General features: G+C 43.7%; 1 protein-coding gene across 1 annotated transcript in view; it reads left to right on the forward strand.

Annotated features, from left to right (window-relative positions):
* LOC123733189 (guanine nucleotide exchange protein smcr8a) overlaps positions 1–24,472 on the forward strand; it is a 36,591-nt gene that overhangs the window by 4,632 nt on the left and 7,487 nt on the right. The window contains exons 3-6 of the mRNA XM_045712604.1: positions 9,531–9,791; positions 10,406–10,432; positions 11,092–12,106; positions 12,886–13,268. Of these exons, the coding sequence (XP_045568560.1) occupies positions 9,531–9,791; positions 10,406–10,432; positions 11,092–12,106; positions 12,886–13,268 (1,686 nt within the window). The remainder of the gene's footprint in view (positions 1–9,530; positions 9,792–10,405; positions 10,433–11,091; positions 12,107–12,885; positions 13,269–24,472) is intronic.

Below are 24,472 nucleotides of genomic sequence, written 5' to 3' on the forward strand. Positions count from 1 at the left end.
TGTACTCTACCAAGGCCTCGTTCGTAGGGCACCCTACCGGCAGCGGATACCCACGACTCAGGTAGCTGTCCTACTGTCTGTTGTATTCTACTCTAATGATATCCTATTGTACTCTACCAAGGCCTCGTTCGTAGGGCACCCTACCGGCAGCGGATACCCACGACTCAGGTAGCTGTCCTACTGTCTGTTGTATTCTACTCTAATGATATCCTATTGTACTCTACCAAGGCCTCGTTCGTAGGGCACCCTACCGGCAGCGGATACCCACGACTCAGGTAGCTGTCCTACTGTCTGTTGTATTCTACTCTAATGATATCCTATTGTACTCTACCAAGGCCCTCGTTCAGTAGGGCACCCTACCGGCAGCGGATACCCACGACTCAGGTAGCTGTCCTACTGTCTGTTGTATTCTACTCTAATGATATCCTATTGTACTCTACCAAGGCCTCGTTACGTAGGGCACCCTACCGGCAGCGGATACCCACGACTCAGGTAGCTGTCCTACTGTCTGTTGTATTCTACTCTAATGATATCCTATTGTACTCTACCAAGGCCTCGTTCGTAGGGCACCCTACCGGCAGCGGATACCCACGACTCAGGTAGCTGTCCTACTGTCTGTTGTATTCTACTCTAATGATATCCTATTGTACTCTACCAAGGCCTCGTTCGTAGGGCACCCTACCGGCAGCGGATACCCACGACTCAGGTAGCTGTCCTACTGTCTGTTGTATTCTACTCTAATGATATCCTATTGTACTCTACCAAGGCCTCGTTCGTAGGGCACCCTACCGGCAGCGGATACCCACGACTCAGGTAGCTGTCCTACTGTCTGTTGTATTCTACTCTAATGATATCCTATTGTACTCTACCAAGGCCTCGTTCGTAGGGCACCCTACCGGCAGCGGATACCCACGACTCAGGTAGCTGTCCTACTGTCTGTTGTATTCTACTCTAATGATATCCTATTGTACTCTACCAAGGCCTCGTTCGTAGGGGCACCCTACCGGCAGCGGATACCCACGACTCAGGTAGCTGTCCTACTGTCTGTTGTATTCTACTCTAATGATATCCTGTTGTACTCTACCAAGGCCTCGTTCGTAGGGCACCCTACCGGCAGCGGATACCCACGACTCAGGTAGCTGTCCTACTGTCTGTTGTATTCTACTCTAATGATATCCTATTGTACTCTACCAAGGCCTCGTTCGTAGGGCACCCTACCGGCAGCGGATACCCACGACTCAGGTAGCTGTCCTACTGTCTGTTGTATTCTACTCTAATGATATCCTATTGTACTCTACCAAGGCCTCGTTCGTAGGGCACCCTACCGGCAGCGGATACCCACGACTCAGGTAGCTGTCCTACTGTCTGTTGTATTCTACTCTAATGATATCCTATTGTACTCTACCAAGGCCTCGTTCGTAGGGCACCCTACCGGCAGCGGATACCCACGACTCAGGTAGCTGTCCTACTGTCTGTTGTATTCTACTCTAATGATATCCTATTGTACTCTACCAAGGCCTCGTTCGTAGGGCACCCTACCGGCAGCGGATACCCACGACTCAGGTAGCTGTCCTACTGTCTGTTGTATTCTACTCTAATGATATCCTATTGTACTCTACCAAGGCCTCGTTCGTAGGGCACCCTACCGGCAGCGGATACCCACGACTCAGGTAGCTGTCCTACTGTCTGTTGTATTCTACTCTAATGATATCCTATTGTACTCTACCAAGGCCTCGTTCGTAGGGCACCCTACCGGCAGCGGATACCCACGACTCAGGTAGCTGTCCTACTGTCTGTTGTATTCTACTCTAATGATATCCTATTGTACTCTACCAAGGCCTCGTTCGTAGGGCACCCTACCGGCAGCGGATACCCACGACTCAGGTAGCTGTCCTACTGTCTGTTGTATTCTACTCTAATGATATCCTATTGTACTCTACCAAGGCCTCGTTCGTAGGGCACCCTACCGGCAGCGGATACCCACGACTCAGGTAGCTGTCCTACTGTCTGTTGTATTCTACTCTAATGATATCCTATTGTACTCTACCAAGGCCTCGTTCGTGGGGCACCCTACCGGCAGCGGATACCCACGACTCAGGTAGCTGTCCTACTGTCTGTTGTATTCTACTCTAATGATATCCTATTGTACTCTACCAAGGCCTCGTTCGTAGGGCACCCTACCGGCAGCGGATACCCACGACTCAGGTAGCTGTCCTACTGTCTGTTGTATTCTACTCTAATGATATCCTACTGTACTCTACCAAGGCCTCGTTCGTAGGGGCACCCTACCGGCAGCGGATACCCACGACTCAGGTAGCTGTCCTACTGTCTGTTGTATTCTACTCTAATGATATCCTATTGTACTCTACCAAGGCCTCGTTCGTAGGGCACCCTACCGGCAGCGGATACCCACGACTCAGGTAGCTGTCCTACTGTCTGTTGTATTCTACTCTAATGATATCCTATTGTACTCTACCAAGGCCTCGTTCGTAGGGCACCCTACCGGCAGCGGATACCCACGACTCAGGTAGCTGTCCTACTGTCTGGAATGTAAATCACAGAAAAAGCCTTCCCTGTAGCTCAGTTGGTAGAGCATGGTGTTTGCAACACCAGGGTTGATGGGTTCGATTCCCACGGGGGGCCAGCACAGAAAAAAATGTATGAAATTGTATGCATTCACTACTGTAAGTCGCTCTGGATAAGAGCGTCTGCTAAATGACTAAAATGTAAATGTAAATATAGCTGTTCTACTGTCTGTTTTATTCTACTCTAATGATATCCTATTGTATGTTTTATTGTACTCTAATGATATCCTATTGTACTCTAATGATATCCTATTGTATGTTTTATTGTACTCTAATGATATCCTACTTGATGTTTTATTCTACTCTAATGATATCCTACTTTGTTTTATTGTACTCTAATGATATCCTACTTTGTTTTATTCTACTCTAATGATATCCTATTGTATGTTTTATTCTACTCTAATGATATCCTACTTTGTTTTATTGTACTCTAATGATATCCTACTGTATGTTTTATTCTACTCTAATGATATCCTATTGTACTCTAATGATATCCTATTGTATGTTTTATTGTACTCTACTCTAATGATATCCTATTGTATTGTACTCTAATGATATCCTATTGTACTCTAATGATATCCTATTGTATGTTTTATTGTACTCTACTGATATCCTATTGTATGTTGTATTCTACTCTAATGATATCTTATTGTATGTTTTATTGTACTCTAATGATATCCTATTGTATATGTATTGTACTCTACTGTATTTGTATTCTACTCTAATGATATCTTATTGTATGTTTTATTGTATTCTAATGATATCCTATTGTATTGTACTCTAATTATTTTGTTACATTCTATTATATTCTACTGTAATTCTATTCTGTTCTGTTTTATATTATATACTACTATATTTTTTGTTATTCTATTATATTCTACTCTAATTCTATTATTTTCTACTCTAAATAGATTGTTACATTCTATTATATTCTACTCATTATATTATTATACTCTAATTCTATTATATTCTACTCTAAATAGTTTCTGTTACATTCTATTATATTCTACTCATTATATTATTCTACTCTAATTCTATTATATTCTACTCTAAATAGTTTCTGTTACATTCTATTATATTCTACTCATTATATTATTCTACTCTAATTCTATTATATTCTACTCTAAATAGTTTCTGTTACATTCTATTATATTCTACTCATTATATTATTATACTCTAATTCTATTATTTTCTACTCTAAATAGTTTCTGTTACATTCTATTATATTCTACTCTAATTCTATTCTGTTCTGTTTTATATTATATACTACTATATTTTTTCTTATTCTATTATATTCTACTCTAATTCTATTATTTTCTACTCTAAATAGTTTCTGTTACATTCTATTATATTCTACTCATTATATTATTATACTCTAATTTTATTATTTTCTACTCTAAATAGTTTCTGTTACATTCTGTTATTTTCTACTCATTCTATTCTGTCCTAATTATTTTCTATTATATTATACTCTAATTCTATTATTTTCTACTCTAAATAGATTGTTACATTCTATTATATTCTACTCATTATATTATTCTACACTAATTCTATTATTTTCTACTCTAAATAGTTTCTGTTACATTCTATTATATTCTACTCATTATATTATTCTACTCTAATTCTATTATATTCTACTCTAAATAGTTTCTGTTACATTCTATTATATTCTACTCTAATTCTATTATTTTCTACTCTAAATAGTTTCTGTTACATTCTATTATATTCTACTCATTATATTATTCTACTCTAATTCTATTATTTTCTCTTCTCCTGTAATGGTTTTCTGTTCTATTGTATTATATTTCTGCTCTACTCCACCCTAATTGTATTATATTTCTGCTCTACTCCACCCTGATTGTATAATATTTCTGCTCTACTCCACCCTGATTGTATTATATTTCTGCTCTACTCCACCCTAATTGTATTATATTTCTGCTCTACTCCACCCTGATTGTATAATATTTCTGCTCTACTCCACCCTGATTGTATTATATTTCTGCTCTACTCCACCCTGATTGTATAATATTTCTGCTCTACTCCACCCTAATTGTATTATATTTCTGCTCTACTCCACCCTGATTGTATAATATTTCTGCTCTACTCCACCCTGATTGTATTATATTTCTGCTCTACTCCACCCTGATTGTATTATATTTCTGCTCTACTCCACCCTGATTGTATTATATTATTGCTCTACTCCACCCTGATTGTATAATATTTCTGCTCTACTCCACCCTGACTGTATAATATTTCTGCTCTACTCCACCCTGATTGTATAATATTTCTGCTCTACTTTACCCTGATTGTATTATATTTCTGCTCTACTCCACCCTGATTGTATAATATTTCTGCTCTACTCCACCCTGATTGTATAATATTTCTGCTCTACTCCACCCTGATTGTATTATATTTCTGCTCTACTCCACCCTGATTGTATAATATTTCTGCTCTACTCCACCCTGATTGTATAATATTTCTGCTCTACTCCACCCTGACTGTATAATATTTCTGCTCTACTCCACCCTGATTGTATAATATTTCTGCTCTACTCCACCCTGATTGTATAATATTTCTGCTCTACTCCACCCTGATTGTAATATTTCTGCTCTACTCCACCCTGATTGTATAATATTTCTGCTCTACTCCACCCTGATTGTGTTATATTTCTGCTCTACTCCACCCTGATTGTATAATATTTCTGCTCTACTCCACCCTGATTGTATAATATTTCTGCTCTACTCCACCCTGATTGTATTATATTTCTGCTCTACTCCACCCTGATTGTGTAATATTTCTGCTCTACTCCACCCTGATTGTATTATATTTCTGCTCTACTCCACCCTGACTGTATAATATTTCTGCTCTACTCCACCCTGACTGTATAATATTTCTGCTCTACTCCACCCTGACTGTATAATATTTCTGCTCTACTCCACCCTGATTGTATTATATTTCTGCTCTACTCCACCCTGATTGTATAATATTTCTGCTCTACTCCACCCTGACTGTATAATATTTCTGCTCTACTCCACCCTGACTGTATAATATTTCTGCTCTACTCCACCCTGACTGTATAATATTTCTGCTCTACTCCACCCTGATTGTATAATATTTCTGCTCTACTCCACCCTGATTGTATAATATTTCTGCTCTACTCCACCCTGACTGTATAATATTTCTGCTCTACTCCACCCTGACTGTATAATATTTCTGCTCTACTCCACCCTGATTGTATAATATTTCTGCTCTACTCCACCCTGACTGTATAATATTTCTGCTCTACTCCACCCTGACTGTATAATATTTCTGCTCTACTCCACCCTGACTGTATAATATTTCTGCTCTACTCCACCCTGATTGTATAATATTTCTGCTCTACTCCACCCTGATTGTGTAATATTTCTGCTCTACTCCACCCTGATTGTATAATATTTCTGCTCTACTCCACCCTGATTGTATAATATTTCTGCTCTACTCCACCCTGATTGTATAATATTTCTGCTCTACTCCACCCTGATTGTGTAATATTTCTGCTCTACTCCACCCTGATTGTGTTATATTTCTGCTCTACTCCACCCTGATTGTGTTATATTTCTGCTCTACTCCACCCTGATTGTATAATATTTCTGCTCTACTCCACCCTGATTGTATAATATTTCTGCTCTACTCCACCCTGACTGTATAATATTTCTGCTCTACTCCACCCTGATTGTATAATATTTCTGCTCTACTCCACCCTGACTGTATAATATTTCTGCTCTACTCCACCCTGATTGTATTATATTTCTGCTCTACTCCACCCTGATTGTGTAATATTTCTGCTCTACTCCACCCTGATTGTATTATATTTCTGCTCTACTCCACCCTGATTGTGTTATATTTCTGCTCTACTCCACCCTGATTGTATAATATTTCTGCTCTACTCCACCCTGATTGTATTATATTTCTGCTCTACTCCACCCTGATTGTATAATATTTCTGCTCTACTCCACCCTGATTGTATAATATTTCTGCTCTACTTCACCCTGATTGTATTATATTTCTGCTCTACTCCACCCTGATTGTGTAATATTTCTGCTCTACTCCACCCTGATTGTATTATATTTCTGCTCTACTCCACCCTGATTGTGTTATATTTCTGCTCTACTCCACCCTGATTGTATAATATTTCTGCTCTACTCCACCCTGATTGTATAATATTTCTGCTCTACTCCACCCTGATTGTATTATATTTCTGCTCTATTCCACCCTGATTGTATAATATTTCTGCTCTACTCCACCCTGATTGTATAATATTTCTGCTCTACTCCACCCTGATTGTATTATATTTCTGCTCTATTCCACCCTGATTGTATAATATTTCTGCTCTACTCCACCCTGACTGTATAATATTTCTGCTCTACTCCACCCTGATTGTATAATATTTCTGCTCTACTTCACCCTGATTGTATAATATTTCTGCTCTACTCCACCCTGATTTTATAATATTTCTGCTCTACTCCACCCTGATTGTATAATATTTCTGCTCTACTCCACCCTGATTGTATTATATTTCTGCTCTACTCCACCCTGATTGTATAATATTTCTGCTCTACTCCACCCTGATTGTATAATATTTCTGCTCTACTCCACCCTGACTGTATTATATTTCTGCTCTACTCCACCCTGATTGTATAATATTTCTGCTCTACTCCACCCTGATTGTATTATATTTCTGCTCTACTCCACCCTGACTGTATAATATTTCTGCTCTACTCCACCCTGACTGTATTATATTTCTGCTCTACTCCACCCTGATTGTATAATATTTCTGCTCTACTCCACCCTGACTGTATAATATTTCTGCTCTACTCCACCCTGATTGTATAATATTTCTGCTCTACTCCACCCTGATTGTGTAATATTTATGCTCTACTCCACCCTGATTGTATAATATTTCTGCTCTACTCCACCCTGATTGTATAATATTTCTGCTCTACTCCACCCTGATTGTATAATATTTCTGCTCTACTCCACCCTGATTGTGTAATATTTCTGCTCTACTCCACCCTGATTGTATTATATTTCTGCTCTACTCCACCCTGATTGTGTTATATTTCTGCTCTACTCCACCCTGATTGTATAATATTTCTGCTCTACTCCACCCTGATTGTATAATATTTCTGCTCTACTCCACCCTGACTGTATAATATTTCTGCTCTACTCCACCCTGATTGTATAATATTTCTGCTCTACTCCACCCTGACTGTATAATATTTCTGCTCTACTCCACCCTGATTGTATTATATTTCTGCTCTACTCCACCCTGATTGTGTAATATTTCTGCTCTACTCCACCCTGATTGTATTATATTTCTGCTCTACTCCACCCTGATTGTGTTATATTTCTGCTCTACTCCACCCTGATTGTATAATATTTCTGCTCTACTCCACCCTGATTGTATTATATTTCTGCTCTACTCCACCCTGATTGTATAATATTTCTGCTCTACTCCACCCTGATTGTATAATATTTCTGCTCTACTTCACCCTGATTGTATTATATTTCTGCTCTACTCCACCCTGATTGTGTAATATTTCTGCTCTACTCCACCCTGATTGTATTATATTTCTGCTCTACTCCACCCTGATTGTGTTATATTTCTGCTCTACTCCACCCTGATTGTATAATATTTCTGCTCTACTCCACCCTGATTGTATAATATTTCTGCTCTACTCCACCCTGATTGTATTATATTTCTGCTCTATTCCACCCTGATTGTATAATATTTCTGCTCTACTCCACCCTGATTGTATAATATTTCTGCTCTACTCCACCCTGATTGTATTATATTTCTGCTCTATTCCACCCTGATTGTATAATATTTCTGCTCTACTCCACCCTGACTGTATAATATTTCTGCTCTACTCCACCCTGATTGTATAATATTTCTGCTCTACTTCACCCTGATTGTATAATATTTCTGCTCTACTCCACCCTGATTGTATAATATTTCTGCTCTACTCCACCCTGATTGTATAATATTTCTGCTCTACTCCACCCTGATTTTATAATATTTCTGCTCTACTCCACCCTGATTGTATAATATTTCTGCTCTACTCCACCCTGATTGTATTATATTTCTGCTCTACTCCACCCTGATTGTATAATATTTCTGCTCTACTCCACCCTGATTGTATAATATTTCTGCTCTACTCCACCCTGACTGTATTATATTTCTGCTCTACTCCACCCTGATTGTATAATATTTCTGCTCTACTCCACCCTGATTGTATTATATTTCTGCTCTACTCCACCCTGACTGTATAATATTTCTGCTCTACTCCACCCTGACTGTATTATATTTCTGCTCTACTCCACCCTGATTGTATAATATTTCTGCTCTACTCCACCCTGACTGTATAATATTTCTGCTCTACTCCACCCTGATTGTATAATATTTCTGCTCTACTCCACCCTGATTGTTTAATATTTCTGCTCTACTCCACCCTGACTGTGTAATATTTCTGCTCTACTCCACCCTGATTGTTTAATATTTCTGCTCTACTCCACCCTGACTGTGTAATATTTCTGCTCTACTCCACCCTGACTGTGTAATATTTCTGCTCTACTCCACCCTGACTGTATAATATTTCTGCTCTACTCCACCCTGACTGTATAATATTTCTGCTCTACTCCACCCTGATTGTATAATATTTCTGCTCTACTCCACCCTGACTGTATAATATTTCTGCTCTACTCCACCCTGACTGTATAATATTTCTGCTCTACTCCACCCTGACTGTATAATATTTCTGCTCTACTCCACCCTGACTGTATAATATTTCTGCTCTACTCCACCCTGACTGTATAATATTTCTGCTCTACTCCACCCTGACTGTATAATATTTCTGCTCTACTCCACCCTGACTGTATAATATTTCTGCTCTCCTCCCCTTGTAGTTTTGTGGAGGACTCCCGTGTGGTGCTGGGCGACTCTAAGGAAGGAGCGTTCGCCTACGTCCACCACCTGACTCTGTACGACCTGGAGGCCCGGGGTTTCGTCCGCCCGTTCTGCATGGCGTACGTCTCCGCCGACGAGAGGAAGATCATGCAGCAGTTCCAGGAGCTGTCGCTCCGCTTCTCACGAGCCTCCGAGCTCCTGAAGACCGGAAACCGACGGGCCTTCGCCCGCGAGCTGCAGAGGAAGCTACGAGACCTGGAGTAAGAGGAGAGATACACACACTCTACACACACACACACACACACACACACACTCACTCTGACACACACACTTTGACACACACACACACACACTCACTCTGACACACACACACACACTCTAACACACACACAGACACACACACACACACACACACACACACACACACACAGACACACACACTTTGACACACACACACACACACTCACTCTGACACACACACACACACTCTGACACACACACACACTCTGAGACACACTCTGACACACACACTCTGACACACACACACTCTGACACACACACACACACACAGTCTGACACACACACACACTCACACTGACACACACACACACACACTCTGACACACAGACACACACACACACACACACACTCTCTGACACCACACACTCTGACACACACACACACTCACACTGACACACACACACTGACACACACACACACACTCTGACACACAGACACACACAGACACACACACACACTCACTCTGACACACACACACTAACACACACACTTACACACACACACACACACTCTGACACACACACTACTACTGCTACAATCTGTTGTAACTTCCCGTCGTGCCCCTTCCTGCCAGGTACACGCGGTCCGTTCTGCAGACACACTCTAACACACACACACACTCTGACACACACACACTATACACACACACACACACACACACACTCACTCTGACACACACACACACTCTGACACACACACACACACACTCTGAGACACACTCTGACACACACACTCTGACACACACACACTCTGACACACACACACACACACACACACACACACACACTCTGACACACACACACTCACACTGACACACACACACACACACACACTCACTCACTCACTCTGACACACACACACACACACTCACACTGACACACACACACACACACACACACACACACACACTCACTCACTCACTCTGACACACACACACTAACACACACACTTACACACACACTCTGACACAAACACACACACTACTACTGCTGCAATCTGTTGTAACTTCCCGTCGTGCCCCTTCCTGCCAGGTACACGCGGTCCGTTCTGCAGACACACTCTAACACACACACACACTCTGACACACACACACACTACTACTGCTACAATCTGTTGTAACTTCCCGTCGTGCCCCCTTCCTGCCAGGTACACGCGGTCCGTTCTGCAGACACACTCTAACACACACACACACTCTGACACACACACACACTACTACTGCTACAATCTGTTGTAACTTCCCGTCGTGCCCCTTCCTGCCAGGTACACGCGGTCCGTTCTGCAGACAGAGGAAGGGCTTCAGCGCGAGGCGGGGCCTCAGGGCTGTTACTCCGCCCACGCGGTGGACAAGGCCAATGAGCTTGCAGCGATGGAGAAGAGTATCTTCGAGCACCGAGACCTGCTGAGACAGATCACCTCGTACCTTCTCCGCCCCCGCCGAGACCCCCACGCAGCACACTGCCAACACTGCGTCACCGAGTCCCGCAAACACAGAGACTCCTCGCCTCCTGGTTCCGACCCCGGCGGCGAGGAGGAGGAGGAGGGAGAGAGGAGGAGGAGGAGACAGTCTTACACCCCTCAGCTGATGAAAGGGAAACCGGCGAAATGTTTCGCCAAACGTCTGAAGAACATGACGGAGTTATGCGAGGAGTGGTTCTACGAAGCCGCGGTGGAACTTCTCGCTCACACGGAGAGGTGTTTCCGGGGGGATCTGTGTTACCTGTACACCCGCCGCTTGGACCGAGCTCTACGCAGGAAACAGAACGTCGTCAACTTCCTGTTCGAGGAGGAGCTCGGGGAGGAAGAAGAGGAGGTAGCGGCGCTGGGAAGAATCTTCTGTTCTCTAAACCACGCGACGGGGACGGACCGACGCTCGCGTCTTATACACACCCCTTCCGTCGCGCTTTGCCCCGAGCCAGACCTTCCAGAGGTGTACCCTCTCTGTCCTGATAACTCTGCCCCGCAGAGCGACGCCCTGGCTGGGGACGAGAGGCTGGAGTCGTCACTCTCTGATCTGACCGTGGAGACACAGGACCAAGAAAGCTCTGAGGAGAATAAGGACAGCTTTAGTAGTGACAGGAGTGGAGGAGAGGAAGAGGAGGAGGAGGAGGAGGAGGGACAGGAGGAAGGAGACCAGACCCCTGTTTTTCTGCTGGAGACTGAGGAAGGGGGAGAGGGTGAGAACGAAGGAGGGTTTGAGAGAGGGGCTGAGACAGGACAGAGAGGGGCTGAGACAGGACAGAGAGGGGCTGAGACAGGACAGAGAGGGGCTGAGACAGGACAGAGAGGGGCTGAGACAGGACAGAGAGGGGCTGAGACAGGACAGAGAGGGGCTGAGACAGGACAGAGAGGGGCTGAGACAGGACAGAGAGGGACTGAGACAGAGGAGAGAGGGGCTGAGACAGGACAGAGAGGTGCTGAGACAGGACAGAGAGGTACTGAGACAGAGGAGAGAGGGGCTGAGACAGGACAGAGAGGGACCGAGACAGGACAGAGAGGGGCCGAGACAGGACAGAGAGGGGCCGAGACAGGACAGAGAGGGGCCGAGACAGGACAGAGAGGGGCCGAGACAGGACAGAGAGGGGCTGAGACAGGACAGAGAGGTACTGAGACAGAGGAGAGAGGGGCTGAGACAGAGGAGAGAGGGGCTGAGACAGGACAGAGAGGGGCTGAGACAGGACAGAGAGGGGCTGAGACAGAGGAGAGAGGGGCTGAGACAGGACAGAGAGGGGCCGAGACAGGACAGAGAGGGGCCGAGACAGGACAGAGAGGGGCCGAGACAGGACAGAGAGGGACCGAGACAGGACAGAGAGGGGCCGAGACAGGACAGAGAGGGGCTGAGACAGGACAGAGAGGGGCTGAGACAGCTGAGACAGGACAGAGAGGGACTGAGACAGGACAGAGAGGGGCTGAGACAGCTGAGACAGGACAGAGAGGGGCCGAGACAGGACAGAGAGGTACTGAGACAGGACAGAGAGGGGCCGAGACAGGACAGAGAGGGGCCGAGACAGGACAGAGAGGTGCCGAGACAGGACAGAGAGTTCCTGACCCTGAGTTGTTGGTCCACATGGACACGGCCTGCTGCATGTCTCAGGCCGAAGGCTTCCTGTCCAACTCTTCTCCCACAGACACGCTACCTGCTTCTGGGCTGCAGCCCGGCTCTCTACCCCTCCCACCGGTGGTCAGCCAGGAGCCCCAGGCCATGCTGTCGATCCAGGGGGTCTACGGCCTGGGTTCCCCACACTACCAGAACCCCGGGGCTGGACTGGACCTGCCCGTCTCCTCCTTGGGAGATGCCACCTCAAGGGGTCGGACCAGGACGGGTCGGACTGTACCACGTCAGCGTCTACGGGGTCGGAACGGGCCGGTTCACCTCCGGGGTACGGCGGGGTGGTGGTAACGCTGAGGCAGAAGAAGAGGGCTGGACAGGAAGCCCTCAGGTGAGTAACTCGTTCGGGTCGATTTAATTCATTCTGTAGTTAAAGAGGACTCTCGGATTTCTCCTGTCTATGTGTGTGTGTGTGTTTTCTATACCCTGCTCGTTCTCCCCACCCCGACGGCTTCAACCCTTCTGGTGTAGTGTTACCCTGGGCGTACAAACCCTGGGCTCCCCACCCCGACGGCTTCAACCCTTCTGGTGTAGTGTTACCCTGGGCGTACAAACCCTGGGCTCCCCACCCCGACGGCTTCAACCCTTCTGGTGTAGTGTTACCCTGGGCGTACAAACCCCCCCGTGTGGAATTCCTGGTGTCTGGCAGCGTTTTGGAAAACTGCCGATCGGGTGGTCAAGAACGTAAAGATCGTCTCAGCCTCGGGGGGCTGCTCTTCAGTCAGTCAGACTTTATGAACCCTAACTTTATAACACCCCGGCCTGTTCCCTAGGAAACTCTGGAGCTGGATAACACCCGGCCTGTTCCCTAGGAAACTCTGGAGCTGGATGACACCCGGCCTGTTCCCTAGGAAACTCTGGAGCTGGATAACACCCGGCCTGTTCCCTAGGAAACTCTGGAGCTGGATAACACCCGGCCTGTTCCCTAGGAAACTCTGGAGTTGGATAACACCCGGCCTGTTCCCTAGGAAACTCTGGAGCTGGATAACACCCGGCCTGTTCCCTAGGAAACTCTGGAGCTGAATTACACCCGGCCTGTTCCCTAGGAAACTCTGGAGCTGGATGACACCCGGCCTGTTCCCTAGGAAACTCTGGAGCTGAATAACACCCGGCCTGTTCCCTAGGAAACTCTGGAGCTGTATCTTAGTCTATGTATTACTCATCTCATATGTATATACTGTATTATGTATATACTGTATTCTATCCTATTCTACTGTATCTGTATGTATTCTGCTGCTCTGACATCGTTCGTCCATTCCTTTACTTGAGATTAGATATTACTGCACTGTTGGAGCTAGAAACACAAGCATTTAGTTAGATATTACTGCACTGTTGGAGCTGGGAACACAAGCATTTAGTTAGATATTACTGTTGGAGCTAGAAACACAAGCATTTAGTTAGATACTACTGTTGGAGCTGGGAACACAAGCATTTAGTTAGATACTACTGTTGGAGCTAGAAACACAAGCATTTAGTTAGATATTACTGTTGGAGCTAGAAACACAAGCATTTAGTTAGATATTACTGCACTGTTGGAGCTAGAAACACAAGCATTTAGTTAGATATTACTGTACTGTTGGAGCTAGAAACACAAGCATTTAGTTAGATATTACTGTTGGAGCTAGAAACACAAGCATTTAGTTAGATATTACTGTTGGAGCTAGAAACACAAGCATTTAGTTAGATATTACTGCACTGTTGGAGCTAGAAACACAAGCATTTAGTTAGATATTACTGTTGGAGCTGGGAACACAAGCATTTAGTTAGATATTACTGCACTGTTGGAGCTAGAAACACAAGCATTTAGTTAGATACTACTGTTGGAGCTAGAAACACAAGCATTTAGTTAGATATTACTGTTGGAGCTAGAAACACAAGCATTTAGTTAGATATTACTGTACTGTTGGAGCTAGAAACAAGCATTTAGTTAGATATTACTGTTGGAGCTGGGAACACAAGCATTTAGTTAGATATTACTGTTGGAGCTGGGAACACAAGCATTTAGTTAGATATTACTGCACTGTTGGAGCTGGGAACACAAGCATTTAGTTAGATATTACTGTTGGAGCTGGGAACACAAGCATTTAGTTAGATATTACTGTACTGTTAGAGCTAGAAACACAAGCATTTAGTTAGATATTACTGTTGGAGCTAGAAACACAAGCATTTAGTTAGATATTACTGTTGGAGCTGGGAACACAAGCATTTAGTTAGATATTACTGCACTGTTGGAGCTAGAAACACAAGCATTTAGTTAGATATTACTGTTGGAGCTAGGAACACAAGCATTTAGTTAGATATTACTGTTGGAGCTGGGAACACAAGCATTTAGTTAGATATTACTGTTGGAGCTGGGAACACAAGCATTTAGTTAGATATTACTGCACTGTTGGAGCTAGAAACACAAGCATTTAGTTAGATATTACTGTTGGAGCTAGAAACACAAGCATTTAGTTAGATATTACTGTTGGAGCTAGGAACACAAGCATTTAGTTAGATATTACTATTGGAGCTAGAAACACAAGCATTTAGTTAGATATTACTGTTGGAGCTAGAAACACAAGCATTTAGTTAGATATTACTGTTGGAGCTGGGAACACAAGCATTTAGTTAGCTATTACTGTTGGAGCTAGAAACACAAGCATTTAGTTAGATATTACTGTTGGAGCTAGAAACACAAGCATTTAGTTAGCTATTACTGTTGGAGCTAGAAACACAAGCATTTAGTTAGATATTACTGTTGGAGCTGGGAACACAAGCATTTAGTTAGATATTACTGCACTGTTGGAGCTAGAAACACAAGCATTTAGTTAGATATTACTGTTGGAGCTAGAAACACAAGCATTTAGTTAGATATTACTGCACTGTTGGAGCTGGGACCACAAGCATTTAGTTAGATATTACTGCACTGTTGGAGCTAGAAACACAAGCATTTAGTTAGATATTACTGTTGGAGCTGGGAACACAAGCATTTAGTTAGATATTACTGCACTGTTGGAGCTAGAAACACAAGCATTTAGTTAGATACTACTGTTGGAGCTGGGAACACAAGCATTTAGTTAGATACTACTGTTGGAGCTGGGAACACAAGCATTTAGTTAGATATTACTGTTGGAGCTAGAAACACAAGCATTTAGTTAGATATTACTGTTGGAGCTGGGAACACAAGCATTTAGTTAGATATTACTGTTGGAGCTAGAAACACAAGCATTTAGTTAGATATTACTGTTGGAGCTGGGAACACAAGCATTTAGTTAGATATTACTGTTGGAGCTGGGAACACAAGCATTTAGTTAGATATTACTGTTGGAGCTGGGAACACAAGCATTTAGTTAGATATTACTGTTGGAGCTGGGAACACAAGCATTTAGTTAGATATTACTGCACTGTTGGAGCTAGGAACACAAGCATTTAGTTAGATATTACTGCACTGTTGGAGCTAGGAACACAAGCATTTAGTTAGATACTACTGCACTGTTGGAGCTAGAAACACAAGCATTTAGTTAGATATTACTTTTGGAGCTGGGAACACAAGCATTTAGTTAGATATTACTGCACTGTTGGAGCTAGAAACACAAGCATTTAGTTAGATATTACTGTTGGAGCTGGGAACACAAGCATTTAGTTAGATATTACTGTTGGAGCTAGAAACACAAGCATTTAGTTAGATATTACTGTTGGAGCTGGGAACACAAGCATTTAGTTAGATATTACTGTTGGAGCTGGGAACACAAGCATTTAGTTAGATATTACTGTTGGAGCTGGGAACACAAGCATTTAGTTAGATATTACTGTTGGAGCTAGAAACACAAGCATTTAGTTAGATATTACTGTTGGAGCTGGAAACACAAGCATTTATTTAGATATTACTGTTGGAGCTGGGAACACAAGCATTTAGTTAGATATTACTGTTGGAGCTAGAAACACAAGCATTTAGTTAGATATTACTGCACTGTTGGAGCTAGAAACACAAGCATTTAGTTAGATATTACTGTTGGAGCTAGAAACACAAGCATTTAGTTAGATATTACTGCACTGTTGGAGCTAGAAACACAAGCATTTAGTTAGATACTACTGTTGGAGCTAGAAACACAAGCATTTAGTTAGATATTACTGTTGGAGCTAGAAACACAAGCATTTAGTTAGATATTACTGTTGGAGCTAGAAACACAAGCATTTAGTTAGATATTACTGTTGGAGCTAGAAACACAAGCATTTAGTTAGATATTACTGTACTGTTGGAGCTAGAAACACAAGCATTTAGTTAGATACTACTGTTGGAGCTGGGAACACAAGCATTTAGTTAGATATTACTGCACTGTTGGAGCTAGAAACACAAGCATTTAGTTAGATATTACTGTTGGAGCTGGGAACACAAGCATTTAGTTAGATATTACTGCACTGTTGGAGCTAGAAACACAAGCATTTAGTTAGATATTACTGTACTGTTGGAGCTAGAAACACAAGCATTTAGTTAGATATTACTGTTGGAGCTAGAAACACAAGCATTTAGTTAGATATTACTGTTGGAGCTAGAAACACAAGCATTTAGTTAGATATTACTGCACTGTTGGAGCTAGAAACACAAGCATTTAGTTAGATATTACTGTTGGAGCTAGAAACACAAGCATTTAGTTAGATATTACTGCACTGTTGGAGCTAGAAACACAAGCATTTAGTTAGATACTACTGTTGGAGCTAGAAACACAAGCATTTAGTTAGATATTACTGTTGGAGCTAGAAACACAAGCATTTAGTTAGATATTACTGTTGGAGCTAGAAACACAAGCATTTAGTTAGATATTACTGTACTGTTGGAGCTAGAAACAAGCATTTAGTTAGATATTACTGTTGGAGCTGGGAACACAAGCATTTAGTTAGATATTACTGTTGGAGCTGGGAACACAAGCATTTAGTTAGATATTACTGTACTGTTAGAGCTAGAAACACAAGCATTTAGTTAGATATTACTGTTGGAGCTAGAAACACAAGCATTTAGTTAGATATTACTGTTGGAGCTGGGAACACAAGCATTTAGTTAGATATTACTGCACTGTTGGAGCTAGAAACACAAGCATTTAGTTAGATATTACTGTTGGAGCTAGGAACACAAGCATTTAGTTAGATATTACTGTTGGAGCTGGGAACACAAGCATTTAGTTAGATATTACTGTTGGAGCTGGGAACACAAGCATTTAGTTAGATATTACTGCACTGTTGGAGCTAGAAACACAAGCATTTAGTTAGATATTACTGTTGGAGCTAGAAACACAAGCATTTAGTTAGATATTACTGTTGGAGCTAGGAACACAAGCATTTAGTTAGATATTACTGTTGGAGCTAGAAACACAAGCATTTAGTTAGCTATTACTGTTGGAGCTAGAAACACAAGCATTTAGTTAGATATTACTGTTGGAGCTGGGAACACAAGCATTTAGTTAGATATTACTGCACTGTTGGAGCTAGAAACACAAGCATTTAGTTAGATATTACTGTTGGAGCTAGAAACACAAGCATTTAGTTAGCTATTACTGTTGGAGCTAGAAACACAAGCATTTAGTTAGATATTACTGTTGGAGCTGGGAACACAAGCATTTAGTTAGATATTACTGCACTGTTGGAGCTAGAAACACAAGCATTTAGTTAGATATTACTGTTGGAGCTAGAAACACAAGCATTTAGTTAGATATTACTGCACTGTTGGAGCTAGAAACACAAGCATTTAGTTAGATATTACTGTTGGAGCTAGAAACACAAGCATTTAGTTAGATATTACTGCACTGTTGGAGCTAGAAACACAAGCATTTAGTTAGATATTACTGTTGGAGCTGGGAACACAAGCATTTAGTTAGATATTACTGCACTGTTGGAGCTAGAAACACAAGCATTTAGTTAGATACTACTGTTGGAGCTGGGAACACAAGCATTTAGTTAGATACTACTGTTGGAGCTGGGAACACAAGCATTTAGTTAGATATTACTGTTGGAGCTAGAAACACAAGCATTTAGTTAGATATTACTGTTGGAGCTGGGAACACAGGCATTTAGTTAGATATTACTGTTGGAGCTAGAAACACAAGCATTTAGTTAGATATTACTGTTGGAGCTGGGAACACAAGCATTTAGTTAGATATTACTGTTGGAGCTGGGAACACAAGCATTTAGTTAGATATTACTGTTGGAGCTGGGAACACAAGCATTTAGTTAGATATTACTGTTGGAGCTGGGAACACAAGCATTTAGTTAGATATTACTGCACTGTTGGAGCTAGGAACACAAGCATTTAGTTAGATATTACTGCACTGTTGGAGCTAGGAACACAAGCATTTAGTTAGATATTACTGCACTGTTGGAGCTAGAAACACAAGCATTTAGTTAGATACTACTGTTGGAGCTAGGAACACAAGCATTTAGTTAGATATTACTGTTGGAGCTAGGAACACAAGCATTTAGTTAGATATTACTGCACTGTTGGAGCTAGAAACACAAGCATTTAGTTAGATACTACTGTTGGAGCTAGAAACACAAGCATTTAGTTAGATATTACTGTTGGAGCTAGGAACACAAGCATTTAGTTAGATATTACTGTTGGAGCTAGAAACACAAGCATTTAGTTAGATATTACTGTTGGAGCTAGAAACACAAGCATTTAGTTAGATATTACTGTTGGAGCTAGGAACACAAGCATTTAGTTAGATATTACTGTTGGAGCTGGGAACACAAGCATTTAGTTAGATATTACTGCACTGTTGGAGCTAGAAACACAAGCATTTAGTTAGATATTACTGTTGGAGCTAGAAACACAAGCATTTAGTTAGATATTACTGCACTGTTGGAGCTAGAAACACAAGCATTTAGTTAGATATTACTGTTGGAGCTAGAAACACAAGCAGTTAGTTAGATATTACTGCACTGTTGGAGCTAGAAACACAAGCATTTAGTTAGATATTACTGCACTGTTGGAGCTGGGACCACAATCATTTACATTTACATTTACATTTTAGCCATTTAGCAGACGCTCTTATCCAGAGCGACTTACAAATTGGTGCATTCACCTATAATATCCAGTGGAACAACCACTTTACAATAGTGCATCTAAATCTTTTAAGGGGGGGTTCGAAGGATTACCTTATCCTAACCCAGGTATTCCTTGAAGAGGTGGGGTTTCAGGTGTCTCCGGAAGGTGGTGATTGACTCCGCTGTCCTGGCGTCGTGAGGGAGCTTGTTCCACCATTGGGGTGCCAGAGCAGCGAACAGTTTTGACTGGGCTGAGCGGGAACTGTGCTTCCTCAGAGGTAGGGAGGCGAGCAGGCCAGAGGTGGATGAACGGAGTGCCCTTGTTTGGGTGTAGGGCCTGATCAGAGCCTGAAGGTACGGAGGTGCCGTTCCCCTAACAGCTCCGTGAGGCAAGCACCATGGTCTTGTAGCGGATGCGAGCTTCGACTGGAAGCCAGTGGAGAGAGCGGAGGAGCGGGGTGGCGTGAGAGAACTTGGGAAGGTTGAACACCAGACGGGCTGCGGCGTTCTGGATGAGTTGTAGGGGTTTAATGGCACAGGCAGGGAGCCCAGCCAACAGCGAGTTGCAGTAATCCAGACGGGAGATGACAAGTGCCTGGATTAGGACCTGCGCCGCTTCCTGTGTGAGGCAGGGTCGTACTCTGCGAATGTTGTAGAGCATGAACCTGCAGGATCGGGTCACCGCCTTGATGTTGGTGGAGAACGACAGGGTGTTGTCCAGGGTCACGCCAAGGCTCTTAGCACTCTGGGAGGAGGACACAAGGGAGTTGTCAACCGTGATGGCGAGATCATGGAACGGGCAGTCCTTCCCGGGAGGAAGAGCAGCTCCGTCTTGCCGAGGTTCAGCTTGAGGTGGTGATCCGTCATCCACACTGATATGTCTGCCAGACATGCAGAGATGCGATTCGCCACCTGGTTGTCAGAAGGGGGAAAGGAGAAGATTAATTGTGTGTCATCTGCATAGCAATGATATGAGAGACCATGTGAGGATATGACAGAGCCAAGTGACTTGGTGTATAGCGAGAATAGGAGTGGGCCAAGAACAGAGCCCTGGGGGACACCAGTGGTGAGAGCACGTGGCGAGACAGATTCTCGCCACGCCACCTGGTAGGAGCGACCTGTCAGGTAGGACGCAATCCAAGCGTGCGCGGTGCCAGAGATGCCCAGCTCGGAGAGGGTGGAGAGGAGGATCTGATGGTTCACGGTATCAAAGGCAGCAGATAGGTCTAGAAGGATGAGAGCAGAGGAGAGAGAGTTAGCTTTAGCAGTGCGGAGAGCCTCCGTGACACAGAGAAGAGCAGTCTCAGTTGAATGCCCAGTCTTGAAACCTGACTGATTAGGATCAAGAAGGTCATTCTGAGAGAGATAGCAAGAGAGCTGGCCAAGCACGGCGCGTTCAAGAGTTTTGGAGAGAAAGGAAAGAAGGGATACTGGCCTGTAGTTGTTGACATCGGAGGGGTCGAGTGTAGGTTTTTTCAGAAGGGGTGCAACTCTCGCTCTCTTGAAGACGGAAGGGACGTAGCCAGCGGTCAAGGATGCGTTGATGAGCGAGGTGAGGTAGGGGAGAAGGTCTCCGGAAATGGTCTGGAGAAGAGAGGAGGGGATAGGGTCAAGTGGGCAGGTTGTTGGGCGGCCGGCCGTCACAAGACGCGAGATTTCATCTGGAGAGAGAGGGGAGAAAGAGGTCAAAGCACAGGGTAGGGCAGTGTGAGCAGGACCAGCAGTGTCGTTTGACTTAGCAACGAGGATCGGATGTCGTCAACCTTCTTTTCAAAATGGTTGACGAAGTCATCCGCAGAGAGGGAGGAGGGGGGGAGGGGAGGAGGATTCAGGAGGGAGGAGAAGGTAGCAAAGAGCTTCCTAGGGTTAGAGGCAGATGCTTGGAGTTTAGAGTGGTAGAAAGTGGCTTTAGCAGCAGAGACAGAAGAGGAAAATGTAGAGAGGAGGGAGTGAAAGGATGCCAGGTCCGCAGGGAGGCGAAGTTTTCCTCCATTTCCGCTCGGCTGCCCGGAGCCCTGTTCTGTGAGCTCGCAGTGAGTCGTCGAGCCACGGAGCAGGAGGGGAGGACCGAGCCGGCCTGGAGGATAGGGGACAGAGGAGATCAAAGGATGCAGAGAGGGAGGAGAGGAGGGTTGAGGAGGCAGAATCAGGAGATAGGTTGGAGAAGGTTTGAGCAGAGGGAAGAGATGATAGGATGGAAGAGGAGAGAGTAGCGGGAGAGAGAGAGCGAAGGTTGGGACGGCGCAATACCATCCAAGTAGGGGGAGAGTGAGAAGTGTTGGATGAGAGCGAGAGGGAAAAGGATACAAGGTAGTGGTCGGAGACTTGGAGGGGAGTTGCAATGAGATTAGTGGAAGAACAGCATCTAGTAAAGATGAGGTCAAGCGTATTGCCTGCCTTGTGAGTAGGGGGGGGAAGGTGAGAGGGTGAGGTCGAAAGAGGAGAGGAGTGGAAAGAAGGAGGCAGAGAGGAATGAGTCGAAGGTAGACGTGGGGAGGTTAAAGTCACCCAGAACTGTGAGAGGTGAGCCATCCTCAGGAAAGGAACTTATCAAGGCGTCAAGCTCATTGATGAACTCTCCAAGGGAACCTGGAGGGCGATAAATGATAAGGATGTTAAGCTTGAAAGGGCTGGTAACTGTGACAGCATGGAATTCAAATGAGGAGATAGACAGATGGGTCAGGGGAGAAAGAGAGAATGTCCACTTGGGAGAGATGAGGATTCCAGTGCCACCACCCCGCTGGCTCGATGCTCTAGGGGTATGCGAGAACACGTAGTCAGACGAGGAGAGAGCAGTAGGAGTAGCAGTGTTATCTGTGGTGATCCATGTTTCCGTCAGCGCCAGGAAGTCTAGGGACTGGAGGGTAGCATAGGCTGAGATGAACTCAGCCTTGTTGGCCGCAGACCGGCAGTTCCAGAGGCTGCCGGAGACCTGGAACTCCACGTGGGTCGTGCGCGCTGGGACCACCAGGTTAGAGTGGCAGCGGCCACGCGGTGTGGAAGCGTTTGTATGGCCTGTGCAGAGGAGAGAGAACAGGGATAGGCAGACACATAGTAGACAAGCTACAGAAGAGGCTACGCTAATGCAAATGAGATTGGAGTGACAAGTGGACTACACGTCTCGAATGTTCAGGAAGTTAAGCTTACGTTGCAAAAATGTTATTGACTAAGATGATACAGTACTGCTGGCTGGTGGAGTAGGCTAGCTAGCAGTGGCTGCGTTGTTGACTTTGAACGTGTAGCTGGCTAGGTAACCTCGGTAGTTTCAGTACTACACCTTGTCATGATACAAAGCAACTTTGTAGCTAGCTAGCTAACAACACTAATCAAGACGTTCCTTGTAGTGTATTTAGTTTCAACAATGCTGCTCGTCGGTAATAGTTGGCTAGGTTAGGAAGAATGGCGTCGCGGGGGACGGAAATAGCTGGCTAGCTAACCTCGATGGCTGGCAAGCTAACAATTATCAATTAACAATTATCAAGTTATGACAAAGACAACTAGGTAGCTAGCTAGGTAACACTGCACTAGTCTAATCGTTCCGTTGTTTAGTATTAGTAACTACAGCGCTGCTAGTTAGATATTACTGTTGGAGCTAGAAACACAAGCATTTAGTTAGATATTACTGTTGGAGCTAGGAACACAAGCATTTAGTTAGATATTACTGCACTGTTGGAGCTGGGAACACAAGCATTTAGTTAGATATTACTGTTGGAGCTGGGAACACAAGCATTTAGTTAGATACTACTGTTGGAGCTAGGAACACAAGCATTTAGTTAGATATTACTGCACTGTTGGAGCTGGGAACACAAGCATTTAGTTAGATATTACTGCACTGTTGGAGCTAGGAACACAAGCATTTAGTTAGATATTACTGCACTGTTGGAGCTAGGAACACAAGCATTTAGTTAGATATTACTGTTGGAGCTAGAAACACGAGCATTTAGTTAGATATTACTGTTGGAGCTGGGAACACAAGCATTTAGTTAGATATTACTGTTGGAGCTGGGAACACAAGCATTTAGTTAGATATTACTGCACTGTTGGAGCTAGAAACACAAGCATTTAGTTAGATACTACTGTTGGAGCTAGGAACACAAGCATTTAGTTAGATATTACTGTTGGAGCTAGAAACACAAGCATTTAGTTAGATATTACTGTTGGAGCTAGAAACACAAGCATTTAGTTAGATATTACTGTTGGAGCTGGGAACACAAGCATTTAGTTAGATATTACTGTTGGAGCTGGGAACACAAGCATTTAGTTAGATATTACTGTTGGAGCTGGGAACACAAGCATTTAGTTAGATATTACTGCACTGTTGGAGCTAGGAACACAAGCATTTAGTTAGATATTACTGCACTGTTGGAGCTAGGAACACAAGCATTTAGTTAGATACTACTGCACTGTTGGAGCTAGAAACACAAGCATTTAGTTAGATATTACTGTTGGAGCTGGGAACACAAGCATTTAGTTAGATATTACTGTTGGAGCTAGAAACACAAGCATTTAGTTAGATAT

Source organism: Salmo salar, unplaced genomic scaffold (genome assembly GCF_905237065.1).
Source record: "Salmo salar unplaced genomic scaffold, Ssal_v3.1, whole genome shotgun sequence".
Taxonomy (NCBI): Eukaryota; Metazoa; Chordata; class Actinopteri; order Salmoniformes; family Salmonidae; genus Salmo; species Salmo salar.